Source organism: Achroia grisella, unplaced genomic scaffold (genome assembly GCF_030625045.1).
Source record: "Achroia grisella isolate CSIRO2021 unplaced genomic scaffold, CSIRO_AGI_Agris_v1 utg1847, whole genome shotgun sequence".
Lineage (NCBI taxonomy): Eukaryota > Metazoa > Arthropoda > Insecta > Lepidoptera > Pyralidae > Achroia > Achroia grisella.
Window position 1 is genome coordinate 706,078 of NW_026712687.1, and position 27,958 is coordinate 734,035.

The 27,958-nt window shown below is 34.0% G+C and overlaps 2 protein-coding genes across 3 annotated transcripts; one reads left to right on the top strand and one right to left on the bottom strand.

Annotated features, from left to right (window-relative positions):
* Positions 1-180: 180 nt before the first annotated feature.
* Positions 181-8,905, top strand: LOC131841607 (puff-specific protein Bx42). The gene is made up of 13 exons (XM_059189928.1): positions 181-266; positions 476-627; positions 912-1,069; positions 1,835-2,017; positions 2,735-2,814; positions 3,324-3,505; positions 4,112-4,345; positions 4,506-4,647; positions 5,098-5,231; positions 5,970-6,114; positions 6,892-6,994; positions 8,123-8,270; positions 8,822-8,905. Exons 1-12 carry the CDS (start codon positions 250-252, stop codon positions 8,261-8,263), a joined length of 1,671 nt encoding a protein of 556 aa, XP_059045911.1. The 5' UTR covers positions 181-249; the 3' UTR covers positions 8,264-8,270; positions 8,822-8,905.
* A 1,091-nt stretch (positions 8,906-9,996) lies between these two features.
* Positions 9,997-26,879, bottom strand: LOC131841546 (thioredoxin-2). Of its 2 annotated transcripts, none has more exons than XM_059189862.1 (3): positions 26,790-26,879; positions 18,883-19,058; positions 9,997-11,045 (listed from the first exon to the last, which is right to left on the bottom strand). In XM_059189862.1, exons 2-3 carry the CDS (start codon positions 19,051-19,053, stop codon positions 10,896-10,898), a joined length of 321 nt encoding a protein of 106 aa, XP_059045845.1. In that variant the 5' UTR covers positions 19,054-19,058; positions 26,790-26,879; the 3' UTR covers positions 9,997-10,895. The 2 variants fall into 2 exon arrangements, with proteins under 2 accessions (XP_059045845.1, XP_059045846.1); XM_059189863.1 differs by lacking the exon at positions 26,790-26,879 and adding an exon at positions 23,292-23,376.
* Positions 26,880-27,958: the final 1,079 nt, after the last annotated feature.

Here is a 27,958-nt window from a genome sequence, read left to right on the forward strand (position 1 = left end):
TTATTATTTTTAGGCAACTCAAATTCTAGATAGGTACAACGAATAGTAGTTGGTGGTATATTTTTGTAAAAGTCGCGTCATAGAGAAAATATGTAAAGAGTTTGTGTCAATTCATTTCAATATTATTAATAATATACTTTTCTTCCAAAGCACTAATACGTGAAGATGAAAAAACACATAACTATTAATTTACTCTGTGTTGATTGAATTTGTAACGTTTTATCTGTATTAATTATATTCTGTGTTAAAATGTCGTCGTTGTCGAGGTATTTTTATTTCTTAAATTATTTTCCCATATTTAATCTTAGAAGTAAAATAAATCCATTATCTTCCCCGTTTAGTTTAATTTTAATTCTTTTTATTAGGATTATCACCGTATTGTTTCTTTGGTTTACAAAAATCCAATGTTTTTATCGTAAGATCATTTGGTTCTTTAATCTTTTCTTAAATTTAATGTGATTTGATTTGTTTTCAGCCTACTACCGGCTCCCACTCAACAAGTGTGGGACCGTGATGATGAATTCAAAGCCAAACGAGTCGGGAGTGCCCTGGTTGTTTCACAAAGTAGTGTCCCTCCCTATGGACAGAGGAAAGGATGGGTTCCTCGCAGTACGGAAGACTTTGGAGGTCTGTACTATTTGTTTCTACAATAATGTTATTTATATCTTGTATAATAAATAAACCTACGAATTTACACAGTATTTCTTAGTGTTAAATAAGTTTTTTTGAATCACCAAGCACTTTGTAAGCAGTTTTTTGGATGAGATTACGGAGAATGTCTCCTTGATTTTCCGCTACGCATGAGAGTTACTCCAGTGGTATTTAATATTTTTGCCAAAATACAAACACTCAGCTGGGGACTTTATTTTATCATATGTATAGATTTATACACAATTATATAATTATTACAGATGGTGGAGCATTCCCAGAGATCCATGTTGCCCAGTATCCCCTCAACATGGGAGCACGAGGCAAGGAGAGCACATCCAATGCCCTTGCAGTCCAGCTGGATGAGTCTGGGCGTGTGAAATATTCAGCTATTGCCAGACATGGTCACAGTGCGGACAAGGTTTGTTTATAAACTCACTTGTTAGTGATACATGTGGTGAGGTGTCCCTACTTAATTTGTTTTCTGTAGTATACAAGTGTAATAATTGAACTACATTAGTAAGTTTATTTGATAGCATGCTATATGTCTTATTAGTCAGCTTAGTACTTAATACAAAATCATATAGTGGATTGACATAAATGGAATTTTAATCTTAGTTATGTGGAGATATAATCATCGATTTAAACTTCTACTCACTCTTGCACTGAGTCTACTCAATGCTCTTGTTAATCAATTTCCAGAGCTATACATATTTACATGTAACTTGTTGAATTTTAGCAGAATGGCAGTGGATTACTTAATTAATATGTAAATTATTAAGTTATTCTTCTTTTAATTGCTTTAATTTTCTTTAAATTATTAGTATATTATGTTTTTGTTTAATTTTTCTAAGAGCATATTGAGCATAACTGTGAAGCTGCCTTAGTTTTGATATAAATAAATAAACACATGGAAGGGTAGCGAGTGTTGACAGAAATATATATGTTGGCACATTCTATTACATAAAGAAAAGGTACCTGATAACTTTGACATATTATTTTTTTATTGAGGATGAACCTCAGTATTTTTTGCTTATTAATCTATCTTGGGGCACTGCTGGACAAATGTCTGCCCCATTATTTCAATCTTCATATACTCCTGAATAAAAATGCTTCCTACAATAAAAATCGTACCTTAAAGAATTGCAATAAACTCCTATTTAATTAACCTATATTTTCTTTTTAGATCATCTACTCAAAACTCACAGATCTCCTGCCATCAGAGGTACTCGCAGAAGATGATCCATCTCTTCAGAAGCCTGACGATGAAGACATACAAGAATTGACAGAGAAAACAAAGCAAGCATTGGAGAAACTGACGAATGCTAAAATATCTGCTGCCATGCCTGTAAAAGCTGCTCCTAAAGCTGTGAGTTGGAATTTAATGATTTTTATGTGATTGGAATGGCAAACTAGCTGATGGTTCATCGCATATATATATGATCATCACTATGTACATTATTATGCAACCCATGTTACCACTCAGTCATACTAAAGGAAGGTGTGAAGAATGGAGACCAAGATGACGAGCAAAAAGTAAAACGGCACCGTTGTAGTTTTAGAATATTTTTGTATTAAATTGACTTATGTCGTATAAAAACAATATAATATTATAAAAAAACATAAATAATAGAAAAGGTATAAAAATAGTTTGCAACAGAAGGTGTTCATAATTTTACTGCCCTATCTCATCCTTTACTAAATTGTTTCCCTATCAACATAGGCACTTTGTCTCTAAAAAAGCAGGCAAAGTTGTGGGTATCATCTAATATTAACTAAGTTGATGAAAAGTCACAGTGGTATTCTTATACAAGAATAGTCTATGAGACTAGTATGTACTACTAGCTGACCTGCGCAACATCATTTACTTGACATTTATCATTTACTTAATATTTCTTTTCATTATAGCCTATATGTTATTTTAATGTATAAACTATATTACTGTAAGTTTCATCAAAGTACTGTTTTTAAACAAATTTTCGCATTTTGTAATTAGTCTTTTGTACTATTCATAGACAATATCCATCATTGATGTATCGTTAGAACTCAATATTATCAAGCGCGTTGATAGTACCCCATGTTTTAGGCGCCTGCGCAGTACATCAGATATACACCAGCGCAACAGGGCGGCGCTTTCAATTCCGGCGCCAAACAAAGAGTTATCAGGTATGATGTACCTTTTTTTATGTAATTAGAATGGTAACCAAACTTACGGCCCATCTGAAGTCTGTCTATTAATGGTAACTGTCACCTATATACATGAACAGCACTACGACATCAGGTTATAATGTTATGCTTGTGATGTCATTCATGTGTTGCTATTTGGAGTTCTAAAATGCTGTAATAATTTAATTATAACTGCCACATCTCACCCTTCAACCTTAAATTTAAATAAATGTGTATGTTTAATCAAATTGCTCTATTTGGGACAGGCGCTAGCGCGAGTTTGATCTTCGCACGATACAAAAAATTTAACTCATAAGTATTATTTACGTTTCTGTATTACAACAAAATGTATTAATTGATAATATTCTTCATCAATTAGTTTATTGAGTCAGTACCATAATACAATTTGTCTTTAGCCTGGAACTAGACAGCTCAGTGTAAATTAAAAAAAAAAACAAAGGTTCAGCAGTGAGATAGACATAGTTAATAGTTGGGCATGTGTGGGTCAGGATGGTGGAGGCGCAGGTGGACCCGATGGAGCCGCCGCGGTTCCAGATCAACAAGAAGATCCCGCGCGCCGCGCCCTCCCCCCCCGCGCCCGTGCTGCACTCCCCCCCGCGGAGAGTCTCCGTCAAGCAGCAGCGCGACTGGAAGGTCCCGCCCTGCGTCTCACATTGGAAGAACGCCAAAGGTAACGTGATATACAGCCACAGAGGGCATTGTTAATAATATGGTCTAACAATCCCATTTCTAGCAATGAACCATGTTAGATTGTCGTTCACGCAGTCCTCCCTAGAAAACATCATGATAAATTTCTGGCGAATTTGTCACGATAGACTAACTATTTGACCTGACTATACTCACCCTATCTTCATCCACTAAGTATACACATAAGTATATCAGACGGGGGCACCAAACAATTATCATCCATTATAAAAAATATATAACGTCCAGACCTATGAAGGGAGGATATTTTTTTTTAACAATGTAATTCTATACCAATCTTCACAAACTAAATATTACTAGTATTACTAAATAAATTTTGCTCATGATCCAAATATAACAATCCGAAATACTGTTGAGTGTAACGTGTATGCATTGACATTCCAGAGGAGTAAGATGTTATGCCTCTTATCCCGTTATATTACTGCCTAAAGCATTGCTTTAGAACCGAAATACAGCTAAAAAACTTGTTTGGTGGCTGAAATAGTTACAGAAGCTTTTTACAGGCTACAATCGCAAGCTCGTTTGTCTCCTATACTATATGAAAATATTTTATACCATTTTAAACAAACAGGTTACACCATACCTCTCGATAAGCGATTGGCTGCGGACGGCCGTGGTCTTCAACAAGTGCACATAAATGAGAACTTCTCCAAGCTAGCGGAGGCGTTGTATATAGCTGATAGGAAAGCAAGAGAGGCGGTCGAAGCTAGAGCACAGTTGGAGAGGAGATTGGCGCAGCGGGAGAAGGAGAAGAAGGAAGAACATTTGAGGATGCTGGCGCAGAGGGCCAGAGATCATAGGGCCGGTGAGTTGTTTCGTTTTTTCTTATAAAGGAATAGTGATTCTATTCTGGTTTTGTTACATGAACCACTTTTTATTGATGGTTACCTAAAATCTTGAATTATCAATCTATTCCATTTTTATAGTGCAATTGTTGTTTATGAATAGTGCCCCTTTGTTTGCAGGTATCCACGGTCCTGAAGACGGCGAAGGTGCAGGTCTGGGGGCATCAGTGGACGATGTCGCCGAGAGAGACCAGCTGCGAGCTGAACGGCATCGGGAGCGACAACGAGACCGGAATCTAGCACGAGCCGCACCTGACAAGAGGTACCTGTCAAAACTATACACTATATCAACTAGTTCGCTGTTTATATTATGTATATGCGTAGTACAGATTGTCATCAGTATAGCGTATTTGGATGTGGTGTATGTGAGTTCACGAAATGAAAACTCAGGAGTCCTTATCACGGATGTAATACGTTATTCCTACATTACATGGAATACAAGACTGACTGGGCAGGGACGTGCAGTAGGTGCGCTATGCAACGCGATGTAATATGATTATACTCGTACTTATACTGCATGTGCATGCTATGCACACTAAAAAAAAATGCATAGATAATTTTTTGTCAATATTTGTATTTGTATCCGTTATAGCTTAACACAAGCTCTGCTTAGCTTGGGACTAGATGGCGCCGTGTGAATTGTATCCTGACATATTGTAATTTTAATACATTTTGACGGTACTACGTGTAACTTAGATTTATGTATTTCCAGATCGAAACTAGTGAAAGACAGAGAGCGTGATATATCCGAGCAGATCGCACTCGGTCTTCCGGCCAAGACCAACCAGTCCGGCGAGGGCATGTTCGACCAGCGACTATTCAACAACAGCAAGGGGATGGACAGTGGTCAGTAGCAGTATTTATTTAATACTTTTTTTTTAATTTACGTCCTTATCCTTTCAGCTGTTAGCTGTTAAAATAACATTAACGTCTCATCTATAAGACCAATTACAGGACTTCTCGCAGATGGGGCTATAGTGTCCGAGGCAAATAATTGGCTTGGTGACTCTTTAGTATCCTTGAGACGGGACCACAAGACAGGGTCGCCAAAGAACATGTTGGAAAGATGACATCAACCTGACTCTGGGACCATTCTGGAATAGGGTTGCAGAAGACAGAGTTCAATGAAGAGAGCTGGAGGAGGCCTATGCTAAAAGGCTCACTAATTTGCGCTACAATTTATACATAATATACTCCAATCTTGGGAAAAGGCTTTATTATTATTGTTATTATAATCACAGACTAAAAAATTGTCTGCATGTGTACTTCAGTCTCACATATTTCAGTTGCTAAGCAGCTTGGTTTTTCTTCTACTGCTATGGTGGCAAGCATACGGCCCATCTGATAGTAAACTGTTATCATAGCCCATGGAGGCCTGAAACACCAGGGGTGTACCTGAATATAGCCCAAAACCATCCATAAAAAAAAATTATAACTGTATTCCATATCCACCAAAACCAGGACAACAAATCCCCTCGGGGAGTTGGAGTTTCCCTCTGCCACACAATGGACCTGGCGCCTGCGGTGAATCTATAGAATGCTAAGAAGTTCATCTCAGATTCATCAAATGTAATAATTTTGCAGGATATGGTGATGACGAAGCGTATACAGTCTATGACAAGCCATGGCGTAATCAAGATTCTGTGGGAGCACACATCTACAGACCGACTCGACACGTAGACAAGGACAATTACGGTGGAGATATTGACTCCATAGTGAATCAACGCAGGTTTGATTGCACTTAAGTCTAAGTTACATTGCTCTTTTTTGTTCAGACTACTCTAATGCTTTAGTTATTTTTAATCTTTCGTGTTTAATATATAATACATTATTTATATTGTTAACCGGGTCTTAACACCAATAATTGTAATGTAAACTAGCTAGTTTACCTTAATACAGTAAGGTTTAAAATAATACTGGGTGAGTAGCTACTCACCCCGTATTATACATTTAAACCTTTCTCTTGAATCACGCTATCTATTTAAAAAAAAAAGCTTTAAAATCCGTTGCGTAGTTTTAAAAATTTAAGCATACATAGACGGACAGACAGAGACTGCGACTTTGTTTAATACTATGTAATGATAAAGGTATTTACCTTTCTCTACGTTTTTTTATACTACTATGGTGGCAAATGTTTCGACTATATTGCACTAGCCGTAGTCACGAGCTGACAGGAGTAGTTTCTAGACGTTTCGTCTAGGTTGCGATTGCCATGGGAGTAACAGCGATGTATGTATATATCGGTAGGTGCGCACAGTGTTTTCTACTACCGTCACTAGATTCGAGTTAAGACCCGTCTAATATTATAAATAATGTATACTCTAATGCTGTCGGTCGCAGCTGACATTTACAGCTTCACTGCAGGATGGCGGGCGAGTACAGCAAATGGCACTCCTCACCCGCAGAAGGTCTTATGGAGCGGCAGAATTTGAAATTACCGACAGACATTTTAAATTTTATTTATTTTTATAGATATGATAATTAATCTGTTATTTTACTGCATCAGGTTTGTAGCAGATAAAGAATTTGCCGGTACCAGCAGCACCAACACGAGATCAGGCCCCGTGCAATTTGAGAAAGACGCTCCCTCTAGAGATGACGCACCGCCGGTCAGTATAACAGTTGGTTCATATAATTGCAGTAACAATATTCTTTTTTCCTGATTGTAGATAGCAGCCCCGGATCTTATTAATAACGACGGATAACTTGACCAATGACAATTATATTTAATAGATTTGAAAATAAAGATATAACTGTTAAAAAGCCACAATAATTAACTGCAATACTAATTGGACAAATTGTATGTTAACATGTATATTGTTGGCCATAAGGAAGGGCGTTTTTTAATTTTTGCCCGCCTCGAAATAAATGAAGTTTCGAGGCTGCTAGATAGATAGGTAAGATTTTTATTATTGGCATACAAGGCTTAATACACAATTACAATGGTCAGTTGACAAAATACAATGTAGGTACAAATGTAAAAGCGTGGAGGTAACGTAGTGTGTGCATCGCCCATACGCAAAAAACGCAGCACTTCAGTGTAAACCTTCCTCTTGGATAACTATCTATTTCTAAAAACTGTATTAATATCCGTTGCGTAGTTTAAAAGATCTAAGCGAACAGACAGCGTCGGTGACTGTTTTATACGATGAAAAAATGGACATACGTTATCCTGTGACATCTATAATACTACTCATAGTATTGCCAGCCTGGAGTACTAAGATGTCATGTACCTTATAATTTTATTGTCTTATCACACCAAACAACATAATTAAGCCCCAATACACACAATGCTAACGATCTATTTACATAACATAAATTAGTAAATCGAATTATTTATTAATCGACAGTTGTTAGTTCATATTGATAAAACTTTAATTGCATATGATTTGTGACAAACAAACAAATTATTTATCTTTTTTCTAATGATGTTTGGGTTATTGTCAAGTGCTGTAGACCTACGAAGATCTATTGTGTTCGCCATTTTTCATAGTTACCTAGATCAGTCAGAGACAAGAATTGAAGGAGATTCTTTGGAGCGATAGTTTTTATTTCCTCAGGATAGAGTGTATACTTCCGAAAGGAGATTTCATTTATGCATGATAATTATATATTGTGGGCTGCAACCATATAGGATGTGTAGTGGCGTTTCCTCTTCAGCTTGGCAAAAACTGCAGATTTTTGTTGAGTATAGCCCTAATGATTTATCAATCTCACTAATAAAACTTATGGTACAGGCGCGTAATCAACCGGATGCAGACTTCGATCCGTTCGGTCTGGATCGGTTCTTGACGGAGGCTAAACGCGCAGACAAGTCTGGCCGTAAGCGTGACCACCACGAGAGGCATGATCAACACGGGAAGAAGAGGCGGGACTAGTCAATTGGTATGAGCAACTTTAACCTTTTTACTGAACTGCACGTCTATTCATTGAAGTCGATTTCAATACAATAGATAAATATTTTTTTTATTCTACAATTACAAATATACATGTTTGAGTACAGAAACAATAAATGTACTAATAAAACAAATGGAGGTAGCTTTATGTGCCGCAAAGGTGAATAGGTAACTAACTTGCCATAAAGCTACAGATAAATCTGTAATCTACTGTTGTTATGACATATAATTAAACATAAATTGGTTCAATGTATAATTCAGGAGTATAAAAAGGTGTCAAATAGTACAATCATTTGATCTGAATTAGTCACCCGAGTACAGTGTCAGACAGTCTGGAACAGCAAACAAACGATATTCTATTCTTTAATTCATTTTGGCCCGGCTTTGGAAATATACTATTCGAAAATTTTTGTCACGGGCCTTGGGACTAAACCTGATAATGTGAACACAGATTAAAAAATAGTTTAGAATTAAAAAAAAATAAACTCACGTCATATTGTAAATCATGATGATATGAGCTGTGTATATTTTTTGTTTCAGACACGAGATACCATATTCCAACGCACGATTGTTACTTCCTAGGTGTAAGATTAATAAATAGTAATAAATTCGTTTTATATTGTATTAGCTAGTTTTAATTAAATTTTGGTAATTAATAGTTTAATTTGAATACTTACGCCCCTAACGCATAATGAAATTGGAATATATTATAATGAACATAGTCTACTTTTTATTACACTCAATCTTGCTCTGTCTGTTCTGGGATTACTCAGAATAAACTCTGATCATGTATTCGAATTGATACCAGCAGCTGAATTCGATATTCGCACAACCAACTAGAAGTACCATCATATAACATCCTCATCTCCTAGATAAATTACCCATTACTGTTATCCAGAAACTTATCACGCACAACCGCATTATGGAATCACCTCCTAACTTAGGAATTAAACAACTGTATTGACAAACTCAAGGCAAAATTTCTTCCTTCTTAAAAAACCAGCAAACCACTTGAAAATCCCCTCATGTTGCGGGGTGTTTATGGGCGGCCGTAATAACATAGATGTGCCGCTAGCTTGTTTGCCTCCTACGTATAAAAGCAGCGAAATCACAAATTGTCTCCTACGCTATAAAAAACAAAATGAATCGTGGGGAGAAGCAAATTTGTTACAAGATACATACTGACCAAGTGTAGGAAATGTGGATGGAAGGAACAATGCACTAATTATTATGCGTAGGATTTCTGCCGCCAAGAAAACTGCTTTTATAAGTTGTATTCGGCTGAAGAGATAGGCAGTGATTTTACAGCATATAAAATGACATCTTAATCCTCCGAAATACGAATGATACCGTCACACATGATGACGAATGGCTGTGTTGCTGTTCATATATATAAGTGATGAGTATTCTGTTTTTTTGCCATTCCATTTAGATACATTTTTTTTTAAATAATCTTTGAAATGTAGGACTTTTGTAGGAACTACAAGTACATGCTAGTCCCATTGTACCCAAAACTAATAACTACTGACTATAACATAGGATAAAAGGTAGTATGTCTAAAGAACTTATAGGCCAAAAGCTCATGTCTATAAGTTTTTCTGCGGGTTTGGAGTGCCACCCAGTCTGGCAAAGCTGTCGTCAAGGCCAGCTGCGGCCAACAGCATTAAAGTAGTCCGGAAAAAAAGGTTAAAAGCTAACAGGAAATGAAAATAAAATTTTCAATTACTCACAATATTTACTGCAGTAACAATACTTGTAACATACATAAAAATATGCAGAAATTAAATACAACGAGCATAGTGGGGTACGCAAATCCAGAGCCACAAGTGCGTTCCCAGCGCGCAGTGTAATATCAGGCTTCTACATAAAAAAATAAACTGTGTACCTTCCACTTTACAGCAACCACTACTATAACTGATAATTAAAAAAAGAGTATATTCTGCCCATTGCACACTAGTTAATATTCTTTAAAACTTATACAATTATTTGGGGCAATACGCCAAAACATTATAAATTCTGTTACTTTTATTGGTAATGCAAAATCCAATTTCTGAACGCGATCTAAACAGATGGATACACCCATCTATAAGGCCCCTGGAGAGATAAAAAAATAAATCCAAAACATTCAGAAATGGATTATACCCAAACGGGAAGTAACCAGCTGAGAAGGCTGTTCTAAGCATCAATACGAATTAGTTTTACATATCTCAAGAGTTACAAGGCAATGGGCCAAAATATTCAACATTATGCTTTTAGAAACATTTGGTTACATCATGCAATTAAAACTATCTCATATATATCATATAAACCTTAATACAAATGCATCCGCTATGTTTATTAAGTTTCTTGAACCAGAACTTCTCGATTCAATAATAATATAGATGTGCTTACAAGGGTAATATTTTGACTATTGGCGATAGCTATATATAGTTTATTTTTCTATATTGACAGTGTATTAAATCGCTTAGTGTTAGGACACTATAAATTATGACGTCATTTGGATACTTAGTGCGTTGCGTGGTTTGGTCCTTTGAGCCAGGACTATGCAATCGAATCACCCATGTAAACACATCTTAGTGCAACTGCGGATAGCGTGCGACCCCCGCAGTCCTTTTTACTTATTCTTCAAGATGGTGGCCCTTAGTTTCTCGACGTTGGCTCCGGAGAACTGTTCCAATATCTTCTTGTTCTTGACGAACACGAAGGTGGGCATGGTGTTGATGTTGTACTCTGTTGCTATCTCTTCACACTCGTCAACGTCCACCTGTAATTAAAAGAAATAACCATTATTCATCAAGAACGTAGCGCAAGGGGGTGAACTATTTCAAATTCATCCATTAAAAATATATCTAGTGACCATTCAGGAGATAGTATTGGAGTGAAATGGGGATGAATGGTGAATATTTATTCTGAAATAGTATTGACAATCGTACGATTTAATACAAGCCGACAGAACAAACATTATGACCTAAACTCCAACTGTAGATATAGGAGCGGCCGGTGTGACCCCTGGGTACAATAAAAGTCGCAAACATGATATTGGAGTATCATACATTTTCGGGTAAACATATCTATACCATCGTTGATGTCCTCGGTGTTCTACCGGTTTAGTACACAGTTTTACTTCCGATGGTCGCGGATTCAATTACTCGCACGGAAATACAAAAATTTTTATGACTGATTGTTGCGGTCTAGGTGTTTCCTATAAATAGTATGTTTAGATATTTACAACAAAAATTATCTATGTATTTGTACCCATAACACAAGGTCTACGTAGCTTGCAACTAGATGGCGCTGTGTTAATTGTACAGGATTAACGTTATGTATAGGATCATATCTATATCTTAGGAATGTTACATTATCAAATATTATTATTAAAGCTAAATGAAATTGTCATTTATGAAACTGCGATTAGGGATGCCCCGATACCTACTCATTTAAGTAGTACTTAAATTACTTGTCGATACCACTCATATCAGTACTCCAAATTGTCGATACGTTTAAGGTATCACTGTACAGTGTAATGCACATGATTTTTATAGTTTGTCAGGTTAAATTAATCTTTACTTAATATCAGTTTCTGCTTCTTATAAATACATGTTTCGTGTCTATATTTTGACGATTTAAATAATATTATCATGGTAAATATCCCATATATATGTGTACAATGGTAAACAACTCAATACTTTTGTTTCAAGTACTTTTGGTATCCAATTCAATTCAAACAGAGAGCGAAATTACGACGGCCTGAGCCGAGGTTCGAACTCCTAGCGGTGACCTCAGACTAAAGTCGTATCCGTCAAGTGGGAGTTGGCCTCCAGTCGCTCTATAAGTTCTTTCTTTGGTTTGGAGTACCATTCCTGACGTAGTTAGGTAACCAAGGGCCCTGGGGCAAATCAAAAAACTACATTACCAGTTTTATTAAAACATATCGATATCAACCAACTACAAACCAACCGCCATCCCACAGAAAGAATTTAGGGGACATCCGAACGTATAACTTTCGAAATTTTCTCAACTGAGTTGCCATGATTAAAGTCGGGTTGCAACCTGTCATATTTATTTTGAAAATGGGAGAAATTTTCCAAAGTTCTGTTCGATCGAGAATTTTTGGTTGAGGGGCTCGGGGTACTGCTACTAGGTACTAGGTTAGCTAGCTATGCCACTGAGTACCATCTGCACTAAACGCTGTTAAGTAGTTCGAAAAAAACATTTTTTCTGTATTCTCGATGTTATATATCAGGACCTGTTAAATAATATTACCCGTAATGCTGGTAAATATCCCGTATCTTTATAATGTTACAAAAGTATCAAGTACCTACTCGTGTCGGAACTAGCAATCGTTACCAACTCTGCTTGGGTGCGAAGTAATATTAAAATACAGCAAATGTACTCGCTGATATTGATATATTATATAGTTTTTTATGTATGATATTTTTTAATATGTTAAATATATTCTAGTTTATTTTTTATACAATTATTTACAAACAAATTAATAAAATTAAATCAACGCGACGTAACTTTGTTGCCTACAGAAAATATTAATAGGCTCTTATCAATTGTATAGAAATTCCTAATATAGATATGTTGTGGTTATCAGACTTATTATGATTAAATTATCACATTGACGTGTTTGAAACAAGTAGCACCATTCTAAATTACATGGAATTTATATCCAAATTATTATTTTTAAAAAGTTACAAAGTTTTTTTTTACAAAATAAACTCATATAAGATACTACATGAATAAATTTTATTATGTAAATTTAAAAGAGTAAGAATATAATAATAGCGTCGTAGTTCAATTAATAAATCAATCGTAATAATATCTGCAACATTTTTATCATACAGAGGAATCGCTTCCTCTTCCACTTTCAACTACCTACCTATACATGAAGTAAATAGTTAAAGTGAACGTGCCTTGAAATACTAGTTCATGCACGGGATTTTCACTTAATGTTAGACATAAACACATACATAAGTGTACAATGTATAGAAACAGGCTATTAAAATCAGTTGAGTGTCTTAGCAGTTCTTCTCAATTGAATCCATAACTGAACTGGATGCTAGGTTAAAAATAATTAATACAAAAAACTAAATAATTATAAGCTAAGAATATTTTTTTTAATATAATACCGTCAATCACTATTAAATTACGGCATGATGCAACGCGCGGTGTAAGTAGAAGCAAAATATATTTGAGTCACAATGTTAATGTCAATGTGTGTGTATAATTCAATGTTAGCAAATTGTTGGAAAATTGTGACTCAAGAACATTTAGATCATTAAACATTTATATAAAACATCGCGTCAACATATTTGTCCGGGATTCTTTTTTTACGAATTACAAGTCAACAAACAACATATATCTAAAATTATCAATATAATCTTGTAATACACATTTGGATGAAGTCTGACAGATTTTGGACGCGGAGATTTCATATCTGCGACGTGACCAATTTCATGCAAACGATATCTGTGATTATAACTAACCTATACAGATCTATCCTTATGAAATATGGAGTATAGAACAATATGGGGAGTGTTGTTGTTTGTCACAATTATTTATTAGACTATAATGTTCTGTATACAAAAATATATACAGTAAAATTTTTAATAATAAAAAAACACAATATATGAACTATAAAAGTATGTGGCCAGTACGTAAGCAACATGGGGAAAGCGACTGTCATAATAAAATATTGATTAAATAGAAATAATCTTATATTTATTCTACCACTCATTCGCAACGCAGACTCATCACTAGAAGAATGTGCGAGAAACTTATGAGTTGCTCTTTTAAATAATCGTTATTCTAAGAAAATACATAATTACAAAGATTACACATATGACAATCAAGATAGAAAACGCTACGCACTCAATCGTTGTGCAATCAGATAATATTGTCAGTGGTATAAAATTCAAGTTTAACTTTTCTACAAAACCATTATATAATTTATAAACTCTTCAATTTTGTGATAAGCTTTTTTACGTAAATGTTTTTTAAGATCCTTTTTTTCTGGCAGATTTAGAACAGACTAGAAGATTGTTTCTAAAACCTAACGCAATTCCTATAAAATGAATTACTAACTAGTCAAACGGCACTTACATAGATTTGTTTAGACATATAGACACAATGACGCGTACTGCAGAGTATTGTTTTCAATGTCGTTGGCTGATGTCATTGAGAACAGAAATAATTACCGCACGCTTCATATAATATTGTACAAGTTATACTATGACTGCCCAACTGTGATGTAGATGCAGAATATACAGATATGTATACTAGTGGGCTGCTCCGGCTTCGCCCGAGTGACCGACACTGGTCATGAAAACCGCGCCTGAGGCTCCATCATTCAACTCCCCAGGGTGACCCCTTTGCCCTGTCATCAACTCCGGGGGCAAAAACCCCCAGGTAGCTGGATATAAGGTTGCCCACCCCCTCAAATGCTTAAATTCAGCTACCTAAAAAACTAACAGAAATACAATTAAAGTAGACTCAACTTAATTTCGCCCGAGTGGTCATAATTCGTGAGTTTCGCATACAATAACATAACTAGTAGTTCGATACTTAAAATATGGGACATGGCACAAAAAAAGGTTGGAAAACACTGGTTTCATTCATCATTTTTGAAGCAAGAACGATGTGTTGCATGTCTTAGCTGTAAAATAATTATCCTAAATAATTAAAAATATTATCCACATATTCGCGGGTACAACTAGTACATAATATAATAACATAAATTTTTGACTTGATAATTATTCCAAAAGTGGCATTTCAAAGGAAACCCCTGACGAAATTTTCTATAGAAACACATGCATACAGCATAGGATTTATTATGGGTTTTTAAAGAGCCCGCTGCGTGACTCTCCCAGTGTTTTAGACGTCTATAAGTATTATAACAGTTTACCATTAGATAGGCGTATAAGTTTGACACCAGTGTGGTAAATAAAAAAACAACTTTATTCTTCCTCTTTAGAAGTCCGAATATAGACTGTGGTATAGATATGTGTGGTCAGATTGAAGGTATCTTGAGTATGAGTACAGTGTAAATAATATTAGGGAGCATCCCCGGCAGTAATTAACTTCTTGCGTTATACTGCGCAATTGACGAGTACTCTTGATTATTGAATCTCATGATTAGTTATTGAACTAGAAGTCCATGTTAAAAATACAGTGTTCTCATAATACTATTCGAATTTATAGACGCCTAAGTGGTTTAGCAGTTACACACCGGTTTATTCGATGAAAAAAAAGAATATTCTACTAGTTGTGTAGCACCCTAGTAATATAAGTTCTGCTTAGCTTGGGACTAGATGGCGCATTGTAAATTGTCCAGGATTATTATATTGTATGGTCATATGTATTTTGAAGACAATGCACACACTGTTTATGACGTTTCTGGCGACATTATTTATTTATTTAAAATAACATTTATTAAAAATAGCAACACACGGTTACTTACTCATTCTTCTTATGATGAGTCAGCATTCCGAACGAGTGGTAGAATAAAAAATATGACTATTCAAAAGTGCTTGTATTGAGTTTATTTGAATAAAGATTATTTCTATTCCAATTAAAAGAAAAATGAACTATCGTGTGTATAGAGTAGCGTGCAATTGCTGGCGATAAAACCAGAGAATTACCACAATTAGCGACTGTTGCATGCAATCGCTGCACAGAGCACTAAATAGGTAATCGCCGGTACTAAAAGAGCGTGTATTCGGAACCTTCATATTAAAAAACTAGCTGATAGCTACTCGCGACTTCGTCCGAGTGAAAATAAACTGTTTTTAACTAAAATAAATAATATTTCTAAAAAATATATCCTTCGTTACTCCTTCTAACAATATCTAAGGTATCTGCGAGTGAGGTCCCGTCGAAATCGGTCACGCCGCTTCAGAGATTAGAAAGAACAAACGGTCATACAAAAATAAAACATTATTTTTCTGATGTAAACTTGAAATTAGAAACAGCGTAATTCAGCAGTAGCAGTAATTTCAGCGTAATTAAACAGCGTGCACCATTCCATTATCTTGAATAAAAAAAAATATCTACAACTATAATCTACAAAGATGCATGAGCCTAATCATAAAATCAATAATAGCTCTGCACTTAAAAAAAAAATAGGTCGTTTGACAATATACCACGCCGTCGCCACGTCACTGTTTCATGTTAAGTAGTCATTATAAACCAGAGTCATTCTAAACCATGGCCCATGTGTAGTATGCGGGCCAGGGTTTATATTTGTGCGACCCGCAGTTTGCTCTTGATCTATCATAAATTCGTGGGAGACGACGTTGTTTCTTTGCCATTGTAATGACAATCAAGCAGACGGCCCACCGTTGGTAAGCGTTAACCGTAAATAAAAATGAACAGCACTATGGATATCATATCACGTTATCATGTGGCACCCGGGACACCACTTATGTGTTGCCATACCAGAGGACCTAATCTACAACTGAAACACAGCTTACAAAGCAAGCTGCTTGACGGCAAAAATAGTTCAGACTAAGGTTTCAGACGATTTTTTCGTCTACCTTTGCTGTAATGTAACACAATGCAAAATATCATATCTAGAAAACAACCATTTAAGTACAAAAAATATGCTCCAAGTAATTTCTAAACTACGTATATGTAATGTATCGAATATAAGCAGGTATATCTGGGGGCCGTAAATTTTGTGGCATGCGTTTGCCCGCGTTAGTAATTGGCTTGAACAGCTCTGCATCGCACATTTGTTATCTTTGAATGATAATGATGAGTATTTTATCAACGTAGCTGTTTTATAAATGGATGATAAGTCTGACATTTTATTTTACCTATTTGCTTTACTATGTATAATATATATCACTGTAAGTTGTAAATGGTAAAGGTACCATCAGATCATTATTCAATGAGTCGACAAAATAAATTGTAAACTTTAGATAGATAATATAACAATATAATATAATACAACATTTACTAGATTAAATCAAATTAAAACTATATTTATTCATATAGGATTTTTCGGGCTCCTATGCAAGTCATAAGTTTTTACTTACAAATATGAAGGATTTGATTTCTGTACGTTTGTATTGAATAATCTATATTACAAATATTACAAAGTGAGAGAGGAAAACGTTACGTAGAAAGTCCCGAAACTACTGTGCCGTTTTGAACAATACATTAAATGTTAGAAAGGTACAGTATTACTATGTTAATATATACTAGTCATAAATTTATTCGACGGCGTCTGAGGTCTAGTCACCTACGTTTAGATACCTTACTTCTGATGGTCTCGGGTTTGAGTCTTCGCACAGTACAAACATTTGTATTCATGAGTATGATTATTTATATCCGCCTGGGTATTTTCTATATATCTATATTATGTATTTAAAAAAAAATGTATTTGTATCAGTAGTCTACTACACAACACAAGCTCTGTTTAACTTTGGACTAGATGGCGCTGTGTGAATTATTATTATGTGTATTTTTTTTACTTATTACAATTTTCATAGAAATAAATATGAAAATTGTAATAAGTAAAAAAAATATATAAATACAAAACTCATAAATTTATGAGCATCAGAGCAATGCCAAGGCAGGCTTGTACTAGTAATGTATGAAGTAAAAAACTTTCTTGCCTAATTGTAAAACTTCTTTCAAAAGAAAGCTTTTGTAGATAGTTATTATTAGTGAATAACGTGAGCTGTATTTTAGTTTAAAAGAAAACTCTATTGTAATACCACCCAAGCGAAACCGAGGTTTGGTAGTAATTACATACAAGGTCAAACAAAACTAATGCTCAACCATTTCAGAGGTCAAATACAACATGATACCGATCTAGCGACCACGGCTAACAATTTACATTTGGGAATATTTTCTTGTAGGTCGAGAAGGGGATTGTTAGTCATGTGGATTAATGAACCCATTGCTAGCAATTACCATATCAGGTTGACCTCCACGTGTTTTCCCTTGGAAACCATCGAAGTAAGTTCCTTGTGTACTTGTCACGGTGGGCTAACTGACCTGACTTACTTACTGAGCGCATAACGTTAGCTCAGTTAGGTGCACCATACGATGAGTTTCAAGGTGTTTGTGACTAGGGTCTCCACCAACACGCTTACCACCTTCATGAAGGAGGACTACTGGCCAAAAGGGGTGGTGTATTGGCGCTACCATGGTTGCTTGCCGTTGTCAGTGCCGTGACCACAGTCAATTTATATTAATTTCAATATCATTTATATGTATTTTAATAATGTATTTATAATAATACCCCTATACAATTCACACAACGCCATCTAGTCCCAAGGTAAGAGAGAGCTATGTTTTAAATACTTAGATTTATTAAATACATCTAAAATATGAAAATCATCTTTAAATATATATCAATAATATATAAGTATCTGTTTTAAATATCTTTAAATCATAGATGATATACATAGAAAACACCCAGAACGATACAAATAATCATACTCTTGAATACAAATGTTTGTACCGTGCCAGGAATTGAACCCGCGACTATCGGGAATAAACCGCTACACCACTAGACCATCCAGACTGTCAAATTAATAATTAGTAGCCTAAAATAAATAAATAAAAATACATAAAGTACATACTTTGACTACGACAATGGAGTCGATCATCTCGTTGGCGATCTCGTCAAGCTTAGGCCCGACCACCTTGCAGGGTCCGCACCAGGTGGCCATGAAGTCGATGACGACCAGCTTGTCACCAGCGTCTGCCAGCCTCGTGTTCAGGTCTTCGGAGTCCTTGATGTGGATCGACATGCTGACTGCAATGAAAATAACAGTTAGAAAAGTTTAAACAAAATAGAAATAATCTTTATTCAAATAAACTTAATATATCCACGTTTGAATGATCTTTTTTTTTTTTATTCTATTACTCACCCGGAACCTAGTATAAACACATTTGAATAGTCACATTTTTTTATATCACTCATTCGGAACGTAGTGCGTCATACAGGAACTTTAGGGGCGGGATGGGGGTCGACGAAGTGCGACACTATGATAAAGGGGTTAGTCATAAATTTCAAAGCAAAAAAACACATATTATAAATAAATTGTTTACTAATAAATTTTAATTTGAAATTAATTTAGAAATTACTGTTTGTAGGATATTTTGTAGGTGTAAAAGAGCCCCAAAATATTTATTAATTTGTGAAAAAATACCCCCATATCATTCTTAATGATATTACCCGTGCAAACCCGGGGCGGGGGACAATATATAGTTTACTAGCTGTCCCGGCAAACGTGGTTTTGCAATAAAATAAAAAAAAAATTAGGGAGATGAAAAATAGATGTTGGCCGATTCTCAGACCTACTACTACTACCTACGCTCACAAAATTTCATGAGAATCGGTCAAGCCGTTTCGGAGGAGTATGGGAACGAAAACTGTGACATGAGAATTTTATATATAAGATTAGTATACAATATTCACACGCACAACGGCCCAGATGAGAGTCTAAATGCTGAGAATAGAGTCCATATTATATTAATATACCCATGTAAATCGTTTCCAAAAAACAGCAATATTCATAATATTAATACTAGATTTAAAGACAAACTTGCTGTCCCCAAGTATCGTTTAGAAAAAGTCAATAGGTCTTTTATGGGAATAGGTATAAAAATTTACAATAAGATACCAAAGGATATATTGGAATTACTCTTAAATAAATTCAAAACATCTGTTAAATCATATTTACTGAGCAAGGCCTAACTCACTAAACGATTACTTGAATGACGAGCGTGCATGGCAATAGTTTTCATGTTCGGGATTTTCATTTAATGTTAGACATAGACACCTATATAAATGCATTGTAAATAAACTGGATTTAAAAAAAAAAAGTAATTCAATTGAGTTTCTTGCCAGTTCTTCTCAGTTGGATCTATATACCGAACTGGACGGTAGGGAAAAAATATTCTAATGTAAAAACTTGACGTTCATAAGCGGCTAAAATGTCCTACATGAATAAATGATTTTTGAATTTGAATTGAATGTAACCGTATAAAGTGCAAGATCGGCCTCCATTCATATTTTAGTGAAGAATATTAGTCGTATGTTTTATTAATTTGGTTATTTTTGTTGTTACAAGGTTAAATCTAATTGTAATTAACTTTTTTGTGTGATTTTGTAATATATCTAAATTTATAATAGACTAGCTGTGCCTGCGGTTTCAACCGCGTTAAATTTAAACATAAAATATAGCCTATAATGTGTTATTCTGATGCATAAGCTATATTACTGTAAAGTTCCATTAACATCCGCTCAGCAGTTTTTGCGTCACAGAGTAACAAACATTGATACTGACGAACTTTCGCGTTAATAATATTATTAATTAATTAAGTTGTATATATGCATTAGTTGAGAGATTTTTGATTAGGTACTGGTCGATTGGTAGTACGGTTGACTGGTAGAGAATGCCATCAGGCATATATACAATATTGTGTGCAAAAGAATAAATAAATATTTAAACTGTTATAACCGTCATAAAATCACAGTGGAGTCTAGACAGAAGGCACGTAAATGATTAACGAACACTGCAGCAAAAACTCAGTCAAGGCCTCACAATAAAAGCAATCAATAGACCTTGTGCGAAACAAAAAAGGCCTGACGGTTAGTAGGTTCTATGTTGTTTGTACACATTTTGTGTATCAGATCCAGTTGTAAACATTAATGTGTTTTTATTTCAACCAACTTCAAAAAGAGAGGAGTTGTAATGAAATAAAATTTATTGATCCACGAAAGGTTACTGGAATTATTCATTTTTAAAATAAAATTGATATAAATATATACTAAACATTTTGTCAATTTGTTTGATGTAGCTATTCCTTGGGGAAATAGCCGTATCAATTGTCTAACATTCCTAGATAGCAAGATTTTAAAATAAAATTGATATAAATATATACCAAACAGTAATAAGGGTAGGTAAGTTTAGAAGTGTCAGCCAGGCTCCCATGATAAAAATGCAATATCATTATTATTACATACTATAAAACAAAGTCGCTGTCGTTGTCTGTCCGTCCCTATGTATGCTTAAATCTTTAAAACTACGCAACGAATTTTAAAGCGGTTTTTTTTAAATAGATAGAGTGATTGAAGAGGAAGGCTTATATATATAATACATGTACCGTATCCGGGGCGAGTAGCTAGTAAAATTATATATTAAAAGATTAACTATATTTTTTCGAGAAATCCAACCAGCGACCATCGGAAGTGAGGCGGTGTTCTAAAGCGCTAGACCACCAAGGCCGTCATTTCAGTTGGTTTAGTAATAAATTCAAGTATATTAAATTCCAAGTGATGGTAACAAGATCACATTGTAAGATAAAAATCAACACTGAAACAAATCCGTTTCGACTGCAAAAGGAATCATCGAATTTGTTAATTTCGCAAAGATATTGTCCAACATAAAAAAAAACTAATTTAGAACCTCTTCCTTTAAAGTCGGTTTATAAATCTTACGGCTGTGTTACACGTCAACGATAACTCATGCAATCTATACTTGTACCCATAATCTGTGTATCTATATGTTACAATCAAAGGTCGAAACAGTCCTGCGCAAAATGACTAGCGTTTCCTAGATTAGGTTTCATTATTCAATGGCTTCAATTACACATAATAATACAATGAAATATCTATACTAATATTATAAATATTGAAATGTCTGTCTGTTTACTCGTTAACTTTTCAAGACTAAAGGCCTGCTCGGATTTTGATGAATTTCAGCGTGAAGATAGTACTCGAAGATAGACAATCGATAACTTTTATCACAAAAAATTGTAGGGATACAAGCATAGAATAAGGATGCAAACGAATTTACGAATAACAGCTAGTCTATCATATATCATCATTCATCATATACAGGATTTGTTGTAAGGTGTGATACTTTTTTATACCACGATGGTGGCAAAAAAGCATACGGCCCATCTGATGGTAAACGGTAACCGTAGCCTATGGATGCCTGAAACACCAGTCACGTGCTACTTAATCATATTATCACATCTAGATTGTAGTTTGTATTCACACATTTCAACTTAACAATGTAAGTTACAACAATTATTTAAAAGAGCAAACGCAAGTTCCTTCATCTTGTGATAAGACAGCTTTCTGAATGAGCGGTAAATAAAAACAATAAGTCATATTTGAATAAAGAATATTCTTGTTAAATTTGTTATCTATGATTTCTTTATAGCAATCAAGAAAGAACTTGGAAATATTTACGCAAAGTGAGCCACTTAACGCACTGCCATAAAACTCGTTTTTATGTGTAATTAATGGCAAAGTAAGAATTATTGTAATCCATTAGGAAGCAATGTCATCGCATACAAGTTTACATTAGTCAGCTTACGTTTAGTATTCTAATATATTTTATTATTTAAATGTAATTTATATTATACTAGCGATCAGCTCCGGCTTCCCATAGATACAACGTTACATCACATTAGAAATCTTTGAATTTTTAAGCTTTTTTGTACTATGATATGTATGTATTATATACATAAACGCTAACGCTGAAAAATGTATTAAAAACAGTTAAAAATAAAGATCTAAACGAATAGACAGTGGGAGAAACTTTGTTTTATACCAATAAAGATACATTAATTATACTCGTTACAGTGTTACTTTAGATTTGGAATAAGAAATAGATACATATTTATTATAATTTTAAACTTCATTTTTTTTTCTTATATTAATTTAGAAAACTTTCTATTAAAATATTTCTAACACATTAATTTATAATTGGATATAAGAAAAAATGTTGCATACCAAATTAGTCGAGTAAGTTTCCTTAAAAGTGATCTATACTAGCCAAAATTAAAAAAATAATTCTTTCAAATTACTATTTATCGACTGCAATTATCATCGACATTTTAGTACAATTAAATAGACATGTTCAAGCTGATAACATGACATCATTGTTCCCACTGTACAGAATGGAAAAAAACGTTACAAACAAATTAAATATACATTATAAGAAAAAACAACAGCCACTTAATAACTCACCGTAAATTAATCTTAAATTAATATCACAGAGATTCTGCACTAGAATATATGAAACGTCCGTCTGATACGGCGTATATACCTTAACTGGTCAAGGAAACGTATAGCATAGATTTAGGGAGACGGCACACTATCAATTTCAAGTTGCCAACTAAAATTGCTTATCGCGCCACTCGTCTAAATTTATCTTAACGATTCATCGTTGAATTTTTAAAGAGAACGCTTTGATACATGCCCTATTTTATTCAACGGGGTGCATTGCCACGAAGAGTTAACTACGGCTGGACGTATACGATCGGCCGTAGACGATATATCGCGTTGTGAGAGAAAGAAAATAAAACTGCATTTTTAACTCTTAACTGATTTAGTTACTCAACTAATTGATGTATATTTAATATTTTCTCTATTAGAATATTTAATTGAATTAGTGCTAGATGTTAGCTTGTATTCACACACTTCAAATTAAAAAATATAAAGTAACAATAAAATTATTTAAAAGAGCAACACGCAAGACAGCATTCCGAATGGTCAGTAGATTAAAAAAAAATGTAATGACTAGACAAAAGTCCTTCAATGTTTATTTGAATAAAGTAGTTTCGATTCTATTCTATTATTAACGGTAGCAAAATAGGCGTAGCATAGTTCTCTTGCTGAACAAAAATTGAAACAGATAAAATCTTTATTCATATCAGTAGACGATATTTAAAACATCGTCTACTGATATGAACTATCTACTGTACTATGTACGAACAAATAATGTAAGAATGAGATATATAAAAAACATAAAGCACAACAGTAAAAAGCGATGGTCTACACACGGTTGATATAAATAACCATATTCAGGTAGAGTTGAGGATTCAGTAGTTACCTAATAATATAATAATTGAACATTTTAAAGCGTGCACGATTTAATCGTCCTACAGTCTGGCAACTAAAAATCGTTTGTGTACGGCCGCTCTTACCTTGTCATCGTATTTCGTTGGTAATACAAGTTCGCATGGCGTAAATAGGTACTTATGACTCACAACCTTGAATTGGTCTCAGATTATTACATTGACAAATTAAAGAGGAAGGTAAATTACGTTGAAATCCGCGTGTGCATCATAGTATAAGTATGACGAAGCCTCATAAATATGAGACCTATTTTTTTCTCGACCTACTCTAATGCGGTTGGCCACAGCGGGGTTTTACAGCTTCACCGAACGATAGGGGCAAGTGCAGAGTGCAGATGACACTCCAAACCCTAGAAAAGATTTATGGAGAGGCTGACGGCCAACTCCTCCCTGATGGATACGAAATTTGTCTGAGGACACTGCTAGGAGTTACGGCTTTAGTCTGAGGGTACACGAATAATCAATCGGAGGGGCGACTGTGGATGACCTAAGAGACCTAATAGTATCTAGACTAGACTAGAACAGTAAAATCTGCCGCTTCCATTGTGGTGAAGCAGGTTGGGGAAAGGAGATTGTTAGTAATGGGGAACTCCTCTGTCCTCAAGTTGACCCACTAACAATAATAACAATGATGTGTTAGTAATGGATGAATAACAACCCCCCCCCCCTCCCCCAATTACTAACAATCCTTTAAAAAGTCAAACAATAAGTCGAAGACAACTTAGATTATTACAATTCAAGTAGACAGCACTGAACATAGTTTATATATTATATTGAAGACTTAATTCATTTTGTAGTTTTAGAGTTGGTTTGTGTTTAGAGTACACATAATTAGTTTTATTGCTACAAAGAGGAGATAATGTGAATGACCTGATAGTTGTATATTCAAAACAGTCAAGTATTGTTTGATTAAGATAGGAGTTACTGACAATCTCATTATAACTTATATTTAAATATTATTTATGTGTGCAACTGTATTGAAAAACCACTGAGGTTACATAAATAACTTTGTCGATAGGACAAATAATTATTTTGGTTAGTGGTCACCCAGTGGTCGGAATTTGACCATAATTAATTTAACATTCAGTAATATTATACACAAATAATATTAATCTATTCTCAACTTTACCACACTTCCAACAATAAAAAAGAGTATATATATATATATATATATGTGTGTGTCAAATATAAGGATGTGTTTAATATTAAAAAAATATTAGTTTCCTGTACACCTCCTGTTTTTTTACTTCTATATATAGGTGACTAGACATGATTACACGGGTAATATGTAGGTAGTATTAAATTCTTATATGCCTTTATTTTTAGTTCCAATTTTGTATTTATAATTTTGCATAAAATAAGATAGATTAAAATGAATTTTTTTTCATTCTACACAAATGTAATTTGAAATTGAAAAGTTTCTCTGTATGTGGTTTATTTAAACCCTTCAAGGGTTTAAATAATTTCACTGTAGAGTACTATATTCATAAATGCAGAGTGTAAGCTTGACTTGATAGATGTTACCTGTGACTATCTACTTTTAAAAAAAATAATAGTATGACACTATATGTGATAAATATTGTTGGTACACATTACATAAAAGTGTTTTTACCATGACTATGTAATTTATGAAAGTTAACTCATGATATATTTTATATTTAGAATATAAAAGTATTAAGAGCTCATAAATAATATAACCATGGTAGATATCATATTTAAATAATTTGTACACCCGATAATTCTGAATCGGAAAGTCTTGTACTGATCAAGTAACATTTAAAATTGTAAAAAATACACAGTAAAATATAAAAAAAAATGTTCTGTTGGATTTTTTCCCATCTCTTCTCAACTGTATTAATTACCTAGCTAAACTAGTATAGTGATAAAAAAATTCACATGCACAAGAAGCAAAGAAATGTCCTATGTGAATATATAAGGTTGACTCAAAATGTATTCTTTAATTGGAAGATAACTATAATATTTAGCTGGATTCCATGTTGTGAAGAGGCAAATTCAAATAAAAAAAAAATATGTTTGTGGGTTGAATGTAATTGTATTGTTTGTTATTAATGTTCCTTTTTAGTTATTAATATAATATTATAAAGCAAAATTTGAGGGTATTTCTGTATTAATTTTCTTTCATTCGAATTTATGGTATACGAAAATCATTAGCATAATACAATACAGCTCGGCGTCCTGTAGTCACTCTACATCCATTCGGTGGAAATTAGGTAATATTTTAAATATTATTCCAATAACGATCGGTAAGAATGTATAAATTATAAATACATAAGTTGTAAAAAGCGGAAACCGTGAAGCGTTTACGTAAATCCTAATTGGAATCAGCTAAATTTATTACTTAAACTATTAAACAAGATTGAAAACTTAATAATCAAGTTTTTTATGAAAGTCATGATGATAAGTAATTATGTACATAGTAATATATTCCTATTAAAAATAAACAAACACGAAAAATCAATTGCGACAACGTCATGACAAGGTCAATATTATTTTCTTACTACATTTATATACCTATGTCATTTGCTATGATAAAATACAATAAATTGTATTTTTTAACGGGAAATTAATACAAGAATATAGCACTTACGTGTAGGAATAGATTAAAATTCTAATTTTTCACACCGGCAGAACACGAGGTGAAGCGAATGGACAAAATGAAAGGGACCGTGTTGCCAGGTTCAATATATTTTTATATATTAAAAATACGGAGGTGTTAAAATTTTCGTTTGTTAACAAGAAAAAAGTTGTAACTACTACTAATAATATACTTTCATCGTCCTTAATTGTTTTTAATTAGTGTGACGGTGTAATAGCTAGTGGTTTTTTTTATAAAAAAAATCGTAATATTTAAATCAATTTTTAAATTAAATATATTTCCCTGTAAGACACGGGCACTAAGTAGTCGAAGTTTATTATATATCTATATCTCAATTAAATTTTATTGGACTGTTTTAAACCATTACAGTGTGGTCTATTTAGTTTTGCATGCTTTTTAATATTAGACGAACATTTGTACCTAACACTGTAAATGTTAAAGCAAATAAATTAAGTATCTGTCTAGGAATATGACAGTTCTAAAACCTAGTATCAATTAAGTATTGGTTTTTGTACTACATTACGTACCTGTAATATTTTTATAGCCCTCAAAAATTACATATTACAATATAAATTAAAGTATTACATATTATTTTATTTAGCATTCACTTTAATTCGAAAGAAGATAATTTATTATTGTCAACTTTAAATTCAGTCATAGTATAAACCAAGGAACATAATACTTGATATAAACCATATTCAGCGGCTATGTTGGGGCCACTATTATTTCTGTATTGTATGTGTTCCTGTAGCAGTAGCACCAGGAAGAGGGAGGTGAATAGAAACCAGTCGTGACTATTTATATATTTATATTAACAAAGTATTTACAATTGGTGATTCGGTCTCTAATGCAAGATTGTTATTTCTTCTTATCGTCGTAACTAGGCAACGGTGTTGCCGCGCGATAATAGTAAATTCGCCACACATATATACCACTCATATACAATACGAAGAGGTTTGATTTTTAATTCGGACTTTTCATTCGACTTTAACAAGTTTTGTTTGAGGCTAGAATGCTAGTTAACTTGCCAATTGACAAATGCCAGTTAACATAGCTGTATACGCACACTTCCCTTTGCCTTATCATTACACGTAAAAATGAACGGTTATCACTTGTCATTGTCATTCGTATTCGAAAAAGCGCGGGAACTTTCAAAGCGA